This window comes from Heptranchias perlo, chromosome 17 (assembly GCF_035084215.1).
Source record: "Heptranchias perlo isolate sHepPer1 chromosome 17, sHepPer1.hap1, whole genome shotgun sequence".
NCBI lineage: Eukaryota > Metazoa > Chordata > Chondrichthyes > Hexanchiformes > Hexanchidae > Heptranchias > Heptranchias perlo.
In genome coordinates this window covers 55720381-55739371 of record NC_090341.1, presented here as the reverse complement: position 1 = coordinate 55739371, position 18991 = coordinate 55720381, and the positions used below count along the sequence as shown (strand labels likewise).

The 18991-nt window shown below is 45.2% G+C and overlaps 1 protein-coding gene across 1 annotated transcript in view; it reads left to right on the top strand.

Moving 5' to 3' along the window:
- Positions 1 to 18991, top strand: part of mst1 (macrophage stimulating 1) — a 113885-nt gene that overhangs the window by 28642 nt on the left and 66252 nt on the right. The window contains exon 2 of the mRNA XM_067999009.1: positions 16848 to 16980. Coding sequence (XP_067855110.1) covers positions 16848 to 16980 — 133 coding nt within the window. The remainder of the gene's footprint in view (positions 1 to 16847; positions 16981 to 18991) is intronic.

The following is an 18991-nucleotide window of genomic DNA, read 5'->3' as shown; positions in this document are numbered from 1 at the left end:
TACTACAACATGCTACACTCGAACACACTGTACACCTAAACACTGTACTCCAACACACCTTACTCCAACACACTTTACTTCAACATACTGTACTTCAATACACTGTACTCCAAACACACTGTACTCCAACACGCTGTACTCCAACACATTGTACTCCAATACACTGTACTCCAACGCACTGTATTCCAAACATGCTGTACACCAACATGCTGTACTCCAACACACTGTACTCCGAAACACTGTACTCCAACACACTTCGCTCCAACACGCTGTACTCCAACTCATTTCACTCCAACACACTTTACTCCAACAGCTGTACTCCAACACACTGTACTCCAACACAATTCACTCCAACACACTTCACTCCAACACAATTTACTCCAACACACTGTACTCCAAAACACTTTACTCCAACACACTGTACTCCAAAACACTTTACTCCAACACACTGTACTGCAAAACACTTCACTCCAACACGCTGTACTCCAACACACTGTACTCCAGCCCGCTGTACTCCAACACACTTCACTCCAACACACTGTACTCCAGCCCGCTGTACTCCAACACACTTCACTCCAACACGCTGTACTCCAACACGCTGTACTCCAACACACTGTACTCCAACCCGCTGTACTCCAACACACTGTACTCCAGCCCGCTGTACTCCAACACACTTCACTCCAACACACTGTACTCCAGCCCGCTGTACTCCAACACGCTGTACTCCAACACACTGTACTCCAACACACTGTACTCCAGCCCGCTGTACTCCAACACACTGTACTCCAACACACTGTACTCCAACACACTGTACTCCAGCCCGCTGTACTCCAACACACTGTACTCCAGCCCGCTGTACTCCAACACACTGTACTCCAACACACTGTACTCCAACACACTGTACTCCAGACCGCTGTACTCCAGCCCGCTGTACTCCAACACGCTGTACTCCAACACACTTCACTCCAACACACTGTACTCCAACACACTTCACTCCAACACACTGTACTCCAGCCCGCTGTACTCCAACACGCTGTACTCCAACACGCTGTACTCCAGACCGCTGTACTCCAACACACTTCACTCCAACACGCTGTACTCCAACACGCTGTACTCCAACACACTTCACTCCAACACGCTGTACTCCAACACACTGTACTCCAACACGCTGTACTCCATCCCGCTGTACTCCAACACACAGTATTCCAAAACACAGTATTCCAACACACTTCACTCCAACACACTTTACTCCAACACAATTTACTCCAACATACTGTACTCCAACACACTGTACTCCAACATACTATACTCCAAATCACTGTACTCCAACACACTGTACTTCAACACACTGTACTCCAACATACTGTACTCCAAATCACTGTACTACAACATGCTACACTCGAACACACTGTACACCTAAACACTGTACTCCAACACACTTTATTCCAACACGCTGTACTCCAACACGCTGTACTCCAACACGCTGTACTCCAACACACTGTACTCCAACACGCTGTACTCCATCCCGCTGTACTCCAACACGCTGTACTCCAGCCCGCTGTACTCCAGCCCGCTGTACTCCAACACGCTGTACTCCAACACGCTGTACTCCAGACCGCTGTACTCCAACACACTTCACTCCAACACGCTGTACTCCAACACGCTGTACTCCAACACACTGTACTCCAACACGCTGTACTCCATCCCGCTGTACTCCAACACACAGTATTCCAAAACACAGTATTCCAACACACTTCACTCCAACACACTTCACTCCAACACACTTTACTCCAACACAATTTACTCCAACATACTGTTCTCCAACACACTGTACTCCAACATACTATACTCCAAATCACTGTACTACAACATGCTGCACTCGAACACACTGTACACCTAAACACTGTACTCCAACACACTTTATTCCAACACGCTGTACTCCAACACGCTGTACTCCAACACGCTGTACTCCAACACACTGTACTCCAACACACTTTATTCCAACACGCTGTACACCAACACAATTTACTCCAACACACTTTACTCCAACACTTTACTCCAACACAATTTACTCCAACACACTTCACTTCAACAATTGTACTCCAACATACTGTACTCCAAATCACTGTACTACAACATGCTGCACTCGAACACACTGTACTCCGAAACACTTTATTCCAACACACTGTACTCCAACACGCTGTACTCCAACACACTTTACTCCAACACACTGTACTCCAACACACTTTACTCCAACACACTTCACTCCAACACAATTTACTCCAATACATTGCACTCCAAAACACTTTACTCCAACACACTGTACTCCAACACACTGCACTCCAACATATTGTACTACAACACACTGCATCCAAACACACTGTACTCCAAACACACTGTACTCCAACATACTGTACTTCAGCTCGTTGTACTCGAAAATATTGTAGTCCAATATGCTGCACTCGAACATGCGGTACTGCAACACGCTGTACACCAAACACACTGTACTCCAACACACCTTACTCCAACATACTGTACTCCAACACACTGTACTCCAAACACACTGTACTCCAAACACACTGTACTCCAACACGCTGTACTCCAACACATTGTACTCCAATACACTGTACTCCAAACACACTGTATTCCAAACACGCTGTACACCAACATGCTGCACTCCAACACACTGTACTCCGAAACACTGTACTCCAACACACTTCGCTCCAACGCGCTGTACTCCAACTCATTTCACTCCAACACACTTCACTCCAACACACTTTACTCCAACACACTTTACTCCAACACACTGTACTCCAACACACTTTACTCCAACACACTTCACTCCAACACACTTCACTCCAACACACTTTACTCCAACACACTTTACTCCAACACACTTCACTCCAACACACTTCACTCCAACACACTTTACTCCAACACACTTCACTCCAACACACTTTACTCCAACACACTTTACTCCAACACACTTTACTCCAACACACTGTACTCCAACACACTTCACTCCAACAGCTGTACTCCAACACACTTTACTCCAACACACTTCACTCCAACACAATTTACCCCAACACAATTTACTCCAACACACTGTACTCCAACACACTTTACTCCAACACACTTCACTCCAACACAATTTACCCCAACACAATTTACTCCAACACACTTCACTCCAACACAATTTACTCCAACACACTTTACTCCAACACACTTTACTCCAACACACTTCACTCCAACACAATTTACTCCAATACATTGCACTCCAAAACACTTTACTCCAATACACTGTACTCCAACACACTGCACTCCAACATGCTGTACTCCAATATACTGTACTACAACACACTGCATCCAAACACACTGTACTCCAAACACACTGTACTCCAGCACGCTGTACTCCAACACACTGTACTCCAACACACTGTACTCCAAACACACTGTACTCCAAACACACTGTACTCCAAACACACTGTACTCCAGCCCGCTGTACTCCAACACACTGTACTCCAGCCCGCTGTACTCCAACACACCTTACTCCAACACACTTTACTTCAACATACTGTACTTCAATACACTGTACTCCAAACACACTGTACTCCAACACGCTGTACTCCAACACATTGTACTCCAATACACTGTACTCCAACGCACTGTATTCCAAACACGCTGTACACCAACATGCTGTACTCCAACACACTGTACTCCGAAACACTGTACTCGAACACACTTCGCTCCAACACACTGTACTCCAACACAATTTACTCCAACACAATTTACTCCAACACACTTTACTCCAACACACTTCACTCCAACACACTGTACTCCAACACAATTCACTCCAACACACTTTACTCCAACACAATTTACTCCAACACACTGTACTCCAACACACTGTACTCCAACACACTTTACTCCAACACACTGTACTCCAACACAATTTACTCCAACACAATTTACTCCAACACACTTTACTCCAACACACTTTACTCCAACACAATTTACTCCAACACACTTTACTCCAACACACTTCACTCCAACACAATTCACTCCAACACACTTCACTCCAACACAATTTACTCCAACACACTGTACTCCAAAACACTTTACTCCAACACACTGTACTCCAACATACTGTACTACAACACACTGCATCCAAACACACTTTATTCCAAACACACTACTCCAAACACACTGTACTCCAGCACGCTGTACTCCAACACACTGTACTCCAACACACTGTACTCCAACACACTGTACTCCAACACACTTTACTCCAACACAATTTACTCCAACACAATTTACTCCAACACATTGCACTCCAACACGCTGTACACCAATATACTTTACTCCAACATGCAGGACTGCTACGCACTGTATTCCAATGCACTGTACTCCAACACACTTTTCTCCAATACACTGTATTCCAACACGCTGTACTCCAACACACTGTACTGCAACACGCTGTACTCCAACACGCTGTACTCCAACGCGCTGTACTCCAACACGCTGTACTTACACACGCTGTACTCCCACAAGCTGTACTCCAACACGCTGTACTCCAACATACTGTACTCCAACATGCAGTGCTCCAACACAATGTACTCCAACATGGCGCGTCACATGAGCTGTGACCTCTATTAGGTACTCCCTCTATTGCTGGTGCTCCAGTGCATCCACTGAGGGGAAAGTGTAATTATAACTTTTACCTCGACAGTTTCCATTATAATGTGGATGTAGGGATTTATAATGAGAAAGTTTCATAGAATCATAGAAAATTTACCGCACAGAAGGAGGCCATTCAGCCCATCATGTCTGCACCGGCTGAGAAACAAGCCACCCAGCCAAATCCCACTTTCCCGCATTTGGTCCGTAGCCCTGCAGGTCACGGCTCTTCAAGTGGACATCCAGGTATTTTTTAAATGAGTTGAGGGTTTCTGCCTCTGCCACCCTCTCAGGCAGTGAGTTCCAGACCCCCACCATCCTCTGGGTGAAAAAACTTTTCCTCATTTCCGCTCTAATCCTTCTACCAATCACTTTAAATCTATGCCCCCTGGTTATTGACCCTTCCACAAAGGGAAATAGTTCCTTCCTACTCCCTCTATCTAGGCCCCTCATCATTTTATACACCTCAATTAAATCCCCCTCAGCCTCCTCTGTTCCAAGGAAAACAACCCCAGCCTATCCAATCTGTCATCATAGCTAAAATTCTCCAGTCCTGGCAACATCCTCATAAATCTCTAGTGCAATTACATCCTTCCTGTAATGTGGTGTCCAGAACTGTACGCAGTACTCAAGCTGTGGCCTAACTAGTGTTTTATACAGTTCCAGCATAACATCCCTGCTTTTATATTCCACGCCTCGGCTAATAAAGGAAAGCATTCCATATGCCTTCTTAACCACCTTATCTACCTCTCCTGCTACCTTCAGGGATCTGTGGACATGCACTCCAAGGTCCCTCACTTCCTTTACATATCTCAGTATCCTCCCATTTATTGTGTATTCCCATGCCTTGTTTGCTCCCCCCAAATGCATTACCTCACACTTCTCCATTTGCCACTTTTCTGCCCACCTGACCGATCCATTGATATCTTCCTGCAGTCTTCAGCTTTCCTCCTCACTGTCAACAACACAGTCTATCTTTGTATCATCCGCACATTTCTTAATCATGCCTCCTACGTTTAAGTCCAAATCATTAACGTATACCACAAAAAGCAAAGGACCTAGTACCGAGCCCCGCGGCACCCCACTGGAAACAGCCTTCCAGTCGCAAAAACACCCGTCGACTATTACCCTTTGCTTCCTGCCACTGAGCCAATTTTGGATCCAATTTGCCACATTCCCTTGGATCCCATGGGCTTTTACTTTTTTGACCAATCTGCCATGTGGGACCTTGTCAAAAGCCTTGCTAAAATCCATGTAGACTGCATCAATTGCGCTACCCTCATCGATCCTCCTTGTCACCTCCTCGAAAAATTCAATCAAGTTAGTTAGACACGACCTCCCCTTAACAAAGCTGTGCTGACTGTCCTTGATTAGTCCATGCCTTTCTAAATGACAGTTTATCCTGTCTCTCAGAATTGATTCCAATAATTTGCCCACCACTGAGGTTAGGCTGACTGGCCTGTAATTACTCGGTCTATCCTTCACTTCCTTTTTAAACAACAGTACACGTTAGCAGTCCTCCAATCCTCCGGCATTACGCCTGTGTCCAGTGAAGTTTGGAAAATGATTGTTAAAGCCTCCACTATTTCCTCCCTGGCTTTTAACAGCCTGGGATACATTTCATCGGCCCTGGTGATTTATCCACTTTCAAAGATGCTAACCCCCTTAATACTTCCTCTCTCACTATGTTTATCCCATCCAATGTTTCACACTCCTCCTCCTTAACTTCAATCCCTGTATCATCCCTCTCCTTTGTGAAAACAGATGCAATGTATTCATTAAGAACCATACCCACATCTTCTGCCTGCACACACAGTTTACCTTTTTGGCTACTCTACTCTCTAATAGGCCCTACTCTTTCTTTAGTTTTCCTCTTGTTCTTAATGTATTTATAAAACATCTTTGGGTTTTCTTTGATTTTATCTGCTAATATTTTTTCATGCCCTCTTTTTGTTTTCCTAATTTCCTTTTTAACTTCACCCCTGCACTTTGTATACTCCTCTAAGCTTTCCGTAGTATTGAATTCCCGGTGTCTATCATAGGCTTTCATTTTCTGCCTTATCTTACCCTGAATGCTTCTTGACATCCAGGGGGCTGTAGATTTGACAGCCCCTCCCTTTTTCTTTGTGGGAACATGTTTACCCTGAACCCCTTGAATCACCCCTCTGAATGTTGCCCACTGCTCTGACACTGATTTACCTTCAAGTAGCTGTTTCCAGTTTACTTCTGCTGAATCACTTCTCAGTTTAGTAAAATTGGCCTTTGCCCAATTGAAAACTTTGACTCCTGCTCTGTCTTTGTCCTTATCCATAACTATGTTAAAACTAACTGTATTATGATCACTATCACAAAATGCTCTCCCACTGCTACTTCTTCCATCTGCCCCTCTTCATTTCCTAGAACTAAATCCAGAACTGCCCCCCCTCTCATTGGGCTTGCTATATACTGGCTAAAAATTTTCTCCTGTTTGCAATTTAAGAATTCTGCACCCTCTATACCATTCACACTGATTCTAACCCAGTTAATATTGGGGTAGTTGAAATCCCCTATCACTGCCCTATTGTTATTGCACTTCTCAGAAATGTGCCTATATATTTGCTCCTCTATCTCCCTTTGACTGTTTGGGGGTCTATAGTTTACTCCCAGTAGTGTGACTGCCCCTTTTTTGTTCTTTAGCTCAACCCATAAGGCCTCATTTGATGCTCCTTCTAAAATATCATCCCACCTCACAACTGTAATTGTTTCCTTAACCAAAATTGCCACCCCCTCCTTTTTTATCCCCCTCTCTATCGCGTCTGAAAACCCTGTAACCAGGAATGTTGAGCTGCCATTCCTGCCCCTCTTTAAGCCATGTTTCTGTAATAGTTAAGATATCGTACTGCCACGTGTCTATCCATGCCCTCAGCTCATCCGCCTTATTTCCTATACTCCTTGCATTGAGGTAAATACATTTAAGGACTGCCAAACTCCACTGTTGTTTATTGGTTGACAGGAAGTATGCAGAGATAAGAGTTTTAATATATAGATAGATTGGTCCGGTAACACTGGCTACGTATCCTGGCAAAACCTAGCTTCCTCTAACTCTCAAATTGCCACCACTCCTACTATTGGTCATGAGGCAATTGGAGGTGGGAAGATGCACAGTAACTTAGCCAATACAAATCAGGTAGGTCATGCACATCAACTCAAGAAGTTCAGATACTCAAATATAAAAGCAGCATTAGATTTGACATTGTAAAAGTTACTTTCTGGGGCACAATGCAGAGAACCTGCTTATTAGCAGGGTTAAGGTTACTCATCAACTCCATGGAATTGTTTATTTGTTAGGGTAAGCGTTAGTTACTGTGTAACTACAGAATTCCTGCTTATTCAGCAGGGTAAGGGTTACTCACTGTGTAACCGTTCAGAGTTCCGATTTATTCATCAGGGTAAGTGTCACTCAAAAACAACAACTTGCATTTAAATAGCACCTTTAATGTAGTAAAACGTCCCAAGGGGCTTTACAGGAACGTTATCAAATAAAATTTGACACCGAGCCACGTAAGGAGATATTAGGACAGGTGACAAACAGTTTGGTCAAAGAGGTAGGTTTTAAGGAGCATCTTAAAGGAGGAGAGGGAGGTGGAGAGGTTTAGGGAGAGAATTCCAGAGCTTAGGGCCTAGGCAGCTGAAGGCACGGCCACCAATGGTGGAGCGAAGAAAATTGGGTTTGCGCAAGAGGCCGGAATTGGAGGAGCGCAGAGATCTCGGAGGGTTATAGGGCTGGAGGAGGTTACAGAGATAGAGAGGGGCAAGGCCATGGAGGGATTTGAAAACGAGGATAAGAAATTTAAAATCAAGGTGTTGCTGGACCTGGAACCAATGTAGGTCAGCGAGCACAAGGATGATGGGTGTTCAGGACTTGGTGCGAGTTCGGATACAGCAACAGAGCTTTGGATGAGCTCAAGTTTACGGAGGGTGCAAGGTGGGAGGGCGGTCAGGAGAGCATTGGAATAGTCGAGTTTAGAGGTAACAAAGGCATGGATTAGGGTTTCAGCAGCAGATGAGCTGAGACGGGCGATGTTACGGAGGTGGAAGTAGGCCTGTTAATTGTATCCATGTGATTTATATCAATTAGTGTTAATTGTATTCAGATGGTGCGTATCAATTGGGAACTCTCTTGTATCCATTCATAAGAGAGCTGATCGAGGGTGTAGTGGTGGTAATGTGGAGCTCTGTGAATAAAGACTTGAAGTAACTGAAGACTAGGCTCTAGTATTCTATCCTTCACCACTGGCTATCCAATTTATAACAGGCGGTCTTGGTGATGGAGTGGATCTGTGGTCGGAAGCTCAGCTCAGGGTCAAATAGGACACCAAGGTTGCGAACGGTCTGGTTCAGCCTCAGAAAGTGGCCAGGGAGAAGGATGGAATCGGTGGCTGGGAACAGAGTTTGTACCAGGGACTGAAGATAATGGCTTCGCTCTTCCTGATATTTAATTGGAGGAAATTTCTGCTCATCCAATACACGGACAAGTAGTGTGACAAATCAGACAATTAAGGCATCGAGAGGGGTGGTGGTGAGGTAGAGCTGGGTGTCATCAGTGTACTTGTGGAACCTGGTGTCGTAATTTTGGATGATGTCGCGAGGGGCAGCACGTGGATGAGAAGTAAGAGGGAGCCAAGAATAGACCTTTTTCTCCAGAGGTAACGGTGCAGGAGTGGGAAGAGAAGCCATTGCAGGAGATTCCCTGGCTACGACTGGATAGATAAGAATGGAACCAGGTGAGCACAGTCTCACCCAGCTGGAGGACAGAGGAGAGGCGTTGGAGGAGGATGGTGTGGTCAACCGTGTCAAAGGCTGCAGACAGGTCGAGAAGGATGAGGAGGGATAGTTTACTACGGTCACAGTCACACAGGATATAATTTGTGACTTTGATAAAGGCTATTTCAGCACTGTAGGGGCAGAAACCTGATTGGTGGGGTTCAAACATGGAATTGAGGGAAAGATGGGTACAGATTTGGGAGGCGGCAACACATTCAAGGACTTTGGAGAGGAAAGGGAGGTTAGAGATGGGACAGTAGTTTTCAAGGACAGAGGGGTCAAGGGTGGTTTTTTTTGAGGCGGGGGAGTGATGACGGTAGATTTGAAGGGGAGGGGGACAGTACCTAAGGAGAGGGAACCGTTACCAATATCAGCTCACATGGGGGCCAGGAAGGGAAGTTGGGTGGTCAGCAGTTTGATGGGAATAGGGTCATGGGAGCAGGCGGTGGGTCTCATGGACAAGGTGAACTTGGAGAGGGCATGAGGGAAGATAGGAGAGAAACTAGAGAAAGATATGAGTTCAGGGCTAGGGCAAGGGGAACCTTAGGGCAAGTTTGGCTTGGTGAGCTAGGGGAGGGATGTGGCAGAGGCAGCTGAACTCATTGTGTAACTGTACAGAGTTCCTGTTTATTCATCAGGGTAGGGGTTACTCACTGTGTAAGTGTATGGACCTTCTCTTTGTCAGTAGGATAAGGATTATTCATCAGTCATACAGTGTTACTTGTTTCTTCAGCAGTTTGCGGATAATCCACTGTGTACATTTAGAGTTAATGTTTATTCAGTTACTCAATGTGCAAACTGGCCCCAGTTCCCCCTAATTTTTTCTTCACTAATTTTCTCCCTCCTCTCCTGAAGACAATGACCTGGAGTTTCCTCCTTCAGCAGAACCCGAAAGTTAGGCCTGATAATGCGCCCAATATGATAGCCCTCAATTTGCCGATGTCAAGTTACACCCAAGTGCCCTCCCAATTTCATTAGAATACGCATGGACTTAAAATAGGCATAAATGGGCATAAATCAGCGTAAACAATTGTGCCCAGGGAAATGCTGAACCCACACCATATATTTCTTCTTTGGGTCTTAAAATTAAAGTTTGAACCCATTTAATCACCGATCATACACATCAGGCACAGCATGTTGAAGAACCTGCAATTGGGTAAGCTGTTCAATTTTTAATGTGACTTATACTTATGCCATAAAAATACACTAAAAGCAACAGATGATACAGAGCAGGTCTCGGTGAGGATATTTTAAAAAAATGCTCAAAAAATTGCAATTATAAGACCAGGAAAATAACTGTTTCCTGCTGCACCTAAAAATCTGATCACAATATTGAGAGAGCAACCCAATCCCACCCACCCTCTCCCCCCACCCCTCCCCACCTGCCCTGAAAAAACGCCATTGGAGGATACTCGAATTTGAGACGGGGCGCGGACAGTTTTGTGGGCGGAGATTTGTCTGCACATTGGCTTTGGTGGACGGACGTGAAAGATCGAGGAGACTTGAGCATATTGTAGTTACACACGTGAATCACTGACACCCAAAATTCCATGATCTTTTAAGCCACGTAATTGGTTTGTGCCTAGATTGCAGGTGTATCTCGGCCCAAATGCGGAGGAAACACCAGGCCGTGTGTCCTTGCTAGGGTACAGTTTCACAGGTATTGGGTGCCCTATATTATCTCACCCAAATGATGAACTGAGACAGTGAGTGTTGACAGGCTAGTTGACCACGGGAGGGGTGAACATCAAACCCAAGTGTGATTCTGACCTCACCCAATGGTCAGAACGCACTTTAGACAGTGGTCCCTGGATATTGATTAGATGTGGGAATCCAGGCTGATATCTTCCATATCCCCCCTCTCCAATCCAGAGTCACAGAGGACTATTTTAGCTCCCCTTCCACAACCTTGGCTGCAATTAGTTAACACCGATCAGGAATCGAACCTGGGGCCTACCTGTATGTTTTAGCTATTTAGAGGTGTCAGCCAAGGCTCAGTGGTAGCACTCACCTCTAAGTCAGAAGGTTGTGAGTTGAAGTCCTATTCCAGAGACTTGAACACATAATCCAGGCTGACACTCCAGTGTAGTGCTGAGGGAGCGCTGCACTGTCGGAGGTGCCGTCTTTCGGATGAGACGTTAAGCCGAGATCCTGTCTGCCCTCTCAAGTAGATATAAAAGATCTCATGGCACTATTCAAAGAAAAGCAGGGGAGTTCTCCCCGATGTCCTGGCCAATATTTATCCCTCAATCAACATCACTAAAAAACAGATGATCTGGTCATTATCACATTGCTGTTTGTGGGACCTTACTGTGCGCAAATCAGTTGCTGCGTTTCCTACATTATAACAGTGATTTAATGTCAAATAGTACTCTATTGGCTCTAAGGGGCTTGGGCCACCCTGAGCTCATGAAAGGCGCTATATAAATGCAAGTTCTTCTTTTTCCATTGAATGCTTTAACCAGCTGAGTTATCGGGGCCACCCACAGAATTGCTTAGTCATCGGGGTAAGGCTCAATTACTGTGTAACAGTATGGAGCTGCTGCTTATTTAATGGGCTTTAGAGATTGCAACCTCACTGCTGATTAATATGAATAGATAAATGAAGCGTGATGCACTTGGGTAGGGGCAACTCCAAGTATATATACACCCTGCAGGGTTGTTTGCTCAAGGCTGCTGAGTGGGAGAAGGACCTGGGTATTAGAGTGTATCAGTTAATGAGGGTCCATGAACAGGGCCATGGGGATATTACAAAAACAAAAAGGATGTTAGGATATATTGCCAGGACGATTAAATACAAATCAAGAAATACTGTTCTGTGTATGTACAATGCCTTGGTCAGGCCTCGTCTAGAACAGCTTCCCATTTTGGTCCCTCACATATAGGTTGATATGGTTCAGAGGAGGGCCAATTGATTGATACCCAGTTTAAAGACCCTCAGTTACCACGATAGGCTTAGGGAGCTGGGAATTTTTATTCTAGAAAAGCATAGACTGCAAGGACTTCTAATCGAAGGCTTTAAGATAATTAAAGAATTAGACTCAATCCACGTGGATAGGTTATTGAGATTGATGGGCCAGGGAGGACCAGGGAACATGAGTAGAAGTTGCATAAGCAGAGAATTAGGTTAGATGTCAAGAAGCACTTCTTTTCACTGAGAGTCGTTGACCAATGGGACAAGTTGCTGACACATGCTGTGGGTGCAGATTTGCCACAAGTATTCAAAAGTGAGCTGGACGAGTTCCTGAGGAGTTAGGTGGGTATTGGGGGGATGTGGTAGGAGTTGGGGGATGTGTCTCCCAGTCACCATGGTCTCCTGGACCTTGTTTCATTGCCTTTGGGGGTTGGAGAGGAATTTCCCAGAGTTCCATAAAAGGGAACCAGAAATCTTCTACAGGCATGTAAACAGTAAATGGGTAGTAAGAGGAGAGGTGGGGCCCATTAGGGACCATAAAGGAGATCTACTCATGGAGGCAGAGGGGATGGCCGAGGTACTAAATGAGTACTTTGCATCTGTCTTTACCAAGGAAGGAAATGCTGCCAGAATATTAGTAGTTGAGATACTGGATGGGATAAAAATTGATAAACATAGGAACATAGGAACAGGAGTAGGCCATTCAGCCCCTCGTGCCTGCTCCGCCATTTGATAAGATCATGGTTGATCAAGAAGAGGTACTAGCAAGGCTGGCTGTACTTAAAGCAGATAAGACGCCCGGTCCGGATGGGATGCATCCTAGGTTGCTGAGAGAAGTAAGGGTGGAAATTGTGCAGGTACTGGCCATAATTTTCCAAACATCCATAGATACGGGGGTGGTGCCAGAGGACTGGAGAATTGCAAATGTTACACCCTTGTTCAAAAAAGGGTGTAAGGATAAACCCAGCAACTACAGGCCAGTCAGTTTAAACTCAGTGGTGGGGAAACTTTTAGAAACGATAATCTGGGACAGAATTAACAGTCACTTGGACGAGTGTGGATTGATTAGGGAAAGCCAGCACGGATTTGTTAAAGGCAAACTGTGTTTAACTAACCTGAAAGAGTTTTTTGATGCGGTAACAGAGAGGGTCGATGAGGGCATTGCAGTTGATGTGGTGTACATGGACTTTCAAAAGTGTTTGATAAAGTGCTGCACGGTAGGCTTATCATCAAGATTGCGGCCCGTGGAATAAAGGGGGCAGTAGCAACATGGATACAGAATTAGCTAAGTGACAGGAAACTGAGAGTAATGGTGAACGGTTGTTTTTCGGACTGGAGGGAGGTGTACAGTGGTGTTCCCCAGGGGTCTGTACTGGGATCACTGATTTTCTTGATATATATGAATGACTTGGACTTGAGTGTAGAGGGACAATTTCAAAATTTGCAGATGACACAAAACTTGGAAGTGTAGTAAACAGTGAGGAGGATAGTGATAGACTTCAAGAGGATATAGACAGGCTGGTGGCATGGGGGGACATGTGGCAGATGAAATTTAACTCAGAAAAATGTGAAGTGATACATTTTGGTAGGAAGAATGAAGAGAGGCAATATAAACTAGAGGGTACAACTCTAATAGGCGTACAGGAACAGAGAGATCTGGGGGTATGTGTCCACAAATCGTTGAAGGTGGCAGGGCAGTTTTTTTTTTATTCGTTCATGGGATGTGGGCGTCGTTGGCAAGGCCAGCATTTATTGCCCATCCCTAATTGCCCTTGAGAAGGTGGTGGTGAGCCGCCTTCTTGAACCGCTGCAGTCCGTGTGGTGAAGGTTCTCCCACAGTGCTGTTAGATAGGGAGTTCCAGGATTTTGACCCAGCGACAATGAAGGAACGGCAATATATTTCCAAGTCGGGATGGTGTGTGACTTGGAGGGGAACGTGCAGGTGGTGTTGTTCCCATGTGCCTGCTGCCCTTTTCCTTCTAGGTGGTAGAGGTCGCGGGTTTGGGAGGTGCTGTCGAAGAAGCCTTGGTGAGTTGCTGCAGTGCATCCTGTGGATGGTACACACTGCAGCCACTGTGCGCCGGTGGTGAAGGGTGTGAATATTTAGGGTGGTGGATGAGGTGCCAATCAAATGGGCTGCTTTGTCCTGGATGGTGTCGAGCTTCTTGAGTGTTGTTGGAGCTGCACTCATCCAAACAAGTGGAGAGTATTCCATCACACTCCTGACATGTGCCTTGTAGATGGTGGAAAGGCTTTGGGGAGTCAGGAGGTGAGTCACTCGCTGCAGAATATCCAGCCTCTGACCTGCTCTTGTAGCCACAGCATTTATATGGCTGGTCCAGTTAAGTTTATGGTCAATGGTGACTCCCAGGATGTTGATGGTGGGGGATTCGGCGATGGTAATACCATTGAATGTCAAGGGGAGGTGGTTAGACTCTCTCTTGTTGGAGATGGTCATTGCCTGGCACTTGTCTGGCGCGAATGTTACTTGCCACTTATGAGCCCAAGCCTGGATGTTGTCCAGGTCTTGCTGCATGCGGGCACGGACTGCTTAATTATCTGAGGGGTTGCGAATGTGAACACTGTGCAATCATCACGTTGAGAAAGCGGTTAAAAAAGCATACGGGATCCTGGGTTTTATAAAAAGAGGCATAGAGTACAAAAGTAAGAAAGTCATGAAGAACCTTTATTAAACACTGGTTCGGCCACAATGGAGTATTGTGTCCAGTTCTGGGCACCGCACTTTAGGAAAAATATGAAGACCTTAGAGAGGGTGCAGAAAAGATTTACTGGAATGATTCCAGGGATGAGGGACCTTAGCTACGTGGATAGACTGGAGAAGCTGGGGTTGTTCTTCTTGGAACAGAGATGGTTGCGAGGAGATTTGATAGAGGTATTCAAAATCATGAAGGGTCTAGACAGAGTAGATAGAGAGAAACTGTTCCCATTGGCAGAAGAGTCAAGAACCAGATGACATAGATTTAAGGTAATTGGCAAAAGAACCAAAGGTGACATGAGGAAAAACTTTTTTACACAGCAACTGGTTAGGATCTGGAATACACTGCCTGAGGCAGATTCAATCATGGCCTTCAAAAGGGAACTGGATAAATACTTGAAAGGCAAAAATTTGCAGAGCTAAGAGGATAGGGCGGGGGAGTGGGACTAGCTGGATTGCTCTTGCATAGAGCTGGCGCGGACTTGATGAGCCGAATGGCCTCCTTCCGTGCTGTAACCTTTCATAGAATTATTCTATGATTCTTTCCTAAATTGGCCTAATGTTTTTTCTCTGTTGTGTGTGTGTGAGGGGGATGGAACATAGGAATTGCACAAAACGAACAAGGTCCATTGAGTTCACCTTCTACCATCCTGGTAGCCACATGATACACCGATAAAGGAATTGTTGACTAATCATAGCAATAAATCTTTATCATTTAGTTTACAGCAGACCCAGACATGAGGCGAGGAAAACCCCAGTGGTGGAGAGCTTTGGGAACCATAGGTCCATAGTCACTTTTTTCCTTCCCAGCATGCTACACTTACCAAATATCATGTCTCAAATGCTGCGGTGTGTACCATCCACAGGATGCACTGCAGCAACTCGCCAAGGCTTCTTCGACAGCACCTCCCAAACCCGCGACCTCTCCCACCTGGAAGGACAAGAGCAGCAGGCACATGGGAACAACACCACCTGCACGTTCCACTCCAAGTCACACACCATCCCGACTTGGCAATAGTCGCTGTTGCTTCATCGTTGCTGGGTCAAAATCCTGGAACTCCCTTCCTAACAGCACTGTGGGAGAACCTTCACCACATGGACTGCAGCGGTTCAAGGCGGCTGCTCACCACCACCTTCTCAAGGGCAATTAGGGATGGGCAATAAATGCCGGCCTCGCCAGCAACGTTCACATCCCATGAAAGAATTAAAAAAATTGCTCATATACTGTATACCAAAATGTTATTTTCTGAAAGAAATCTATCTCATTTGCATTTGAATGAATCAATATTAACTGCTTCCACCATCTCCCGAGGGAGCCTGTCCCATAGATTGACCACTCACTCACTGAAATATTGTTTCCACAGATTAGTTTTGAGTTTACCCCCCCTTCAAGGGCAGGCCATGTCCTCAGGTCCTCCTGTTCTGAACAAGGTGAAGCAGCTCGTCATAGTCTACATTATCCAGTCATAGACTTGGGGTGATGGTCTTTTCCTGTCCCTCATTTTCAGATGTTTTGTATATGATTACATTTGCACTCCACTAATTGACACCTCCAGTACCCATGGTTTATTATTGATCCTGATATCTGTACCACCTGTGATCTGAGGTGAAGGCCGATCCCAGTTTGGAGCAGCGATGCTCCATTGCCCCATCAGCCCTCGATGGGCAGCCGATCACATGGACCCTCCCCCTCGTCCCAGTAGAGTTATTGTGTAATGTAACGTTCTTCTTTTCCAGGACAGCGGAGCCCTCTTAACGACTACCATCGCTCCAAAGGAGTGCAGCTCCGGCAGACATCTATTTTGTCATCAGAGGAGCCTTCAACGGAAGAGCAATGTGCCAGCCAGTGTACCAGTAATCTCCAATGCAGGTAGAGTCCTCTGTGAAAACCCACCTCCCCCTTTAAAGTTATTCACTCTCCGTCTTACCAGTGCGTCTCAGTAAAAGCAGAGACAGAGCTAGTTTTCCACAATTGGGGAAGTGGGGTTCACCTTTGGTATGGGGTGTGGGGGCGAGGGATTTCTGCCTGCCACAGAGATGTGACCCCTGACTGATTTTCCAGTCCCAGGGACATTGATTGAAGTTGTCAGTGAGTTCGCCTGGACAGGGGGCGGAGATGGGTTCTAGCCGGCCTCAGAGGTCATCTGCAGTGTAGTGTAGCCAGTGTCTTCTGTGTTGCCGGTTGAAAATACTAAAAAAAAATGCGAAACTTTTAAAAATCGGGCTGAAAATCAATTGTGCCGATCTCCCATTCCCCACCCTCCGCAAACTTCAGTTCATCCAAAACTCGCACCATGTCCCATTCTCCCATCACCTCTGTCCTCGCTGACCTCATTGGCTCCAGGTCCAGCAAAGCTTCCATTTTAAAATTTTCATCCTCGTGTTCAAATCCCTCCACGGCCTCAACCCTCCCTATCTCTGTAACCTCCTCCAGCCCCACCACTCTCTGCGATCTCTCTGTTCCTCCAATTCTGACATCTTGTCTGTCCCCCCCTTCTTTCACTTCACTGTTGGTGGCCATGCCTTTAACTGTCTAGGCCCATAGATCTGGAGTCCCCTCCCTGAACCTTTTCGCCTCTCCACCTCTCTCTCATCCTTTAAGATGCTCCTTAATGCCTACCTCTTTGACCAAACTTTTGGTCACCTGTCCCATTATCTCTTTATGTGGCTCACTGTCAATTTTTGTCTGATTACGCTCCTGTGAAGCGACATGGGGTTTTTTACTATGTTAAAGGCGCTATATAAATGCAAGTTGTTCCTGGGTACATGATATTTAGAAAAGACAGGCAGAATGGAAGATGAGGAGGTGTAGCCCTGATAATAAAGGATGATATCAGGACAGTGGTGAGAAAGGATCTTGGTTCGCAAGATCAGGAAGTAGAATCAATATGGGTGGAAATAAGAAATAACAAGGGGAGAAAAACACTGGTGGGAGTAATTTATAGGCCCCCTAATAGTATCAATACCATTGGACAGAGTATTAATCATGAAATAATGGGAGCTTGTAACAAAGGAAATGCAGTCCGCAGGTGGTGAACCTGTGGAATTCTCTACCACAGAAGGCAGTGGAGGCCAAGTCATTAGATGTAGTCAAGAAGGAGATAGATATATTTCTTAATGCTAAAGGGATTAAGGGATATGGGGAAAAAGCGGGAACAGGGCACTGAGTTAGACGATCAGCCATGATCATTTTGAATGGCGGAGCAGGCCCAGAGGGCCGAATTGCCTACTCTTGCTCCTATTTTCTATGTTTCTATGTTTCAGTTATCATGGGGGACTTTAATCTGCATATAGACTGGGCAAATCAAATTGGCAAAGGTAGTTTGGAAGACGAGTTCATGGAATGTATTTGAAACGGTTTCCTAGAGCAATACGTCATGGAACCAACCAGGGTTCAGGCTATTTTAAATCTTGTATTATGTAATGAGATGGGGTTAATTAGTAATCTCACAGTAAAAGAACCTCTGGGGAAGAGTGATCTTAATATGATACAATTTCACATTGAGTTTGAATGTAATGTATTCAAGTCAGAAACTAGAGTCATAAACTTAAATAAAGCCAATTACATAGGTATGGGGGCGAGTTGTCAAAGGTAGATTGGGAAATTAAATTAAAGTGTTTGACAGTTGAAAAGCAATGGCAAACATTTAAAGAAATATTTCAATATTCTCAACAAATATACATTCCATTGAGAAATAAAAACTCCACAGGAAAAGTGATCTGCCCGTGGCTAACTAAAGAAGTTAGTAGGGTATTAGATTGAAAGAAGAGGCCTATAATGTTGCCAAGAAGAGTAATAAGCCTGGGGATTGGGAGAGTTTTAGAAACCAACAAAGGACGACCAAAAAATTGATAAAGGAGAAAATAGAATATGAAAGTAA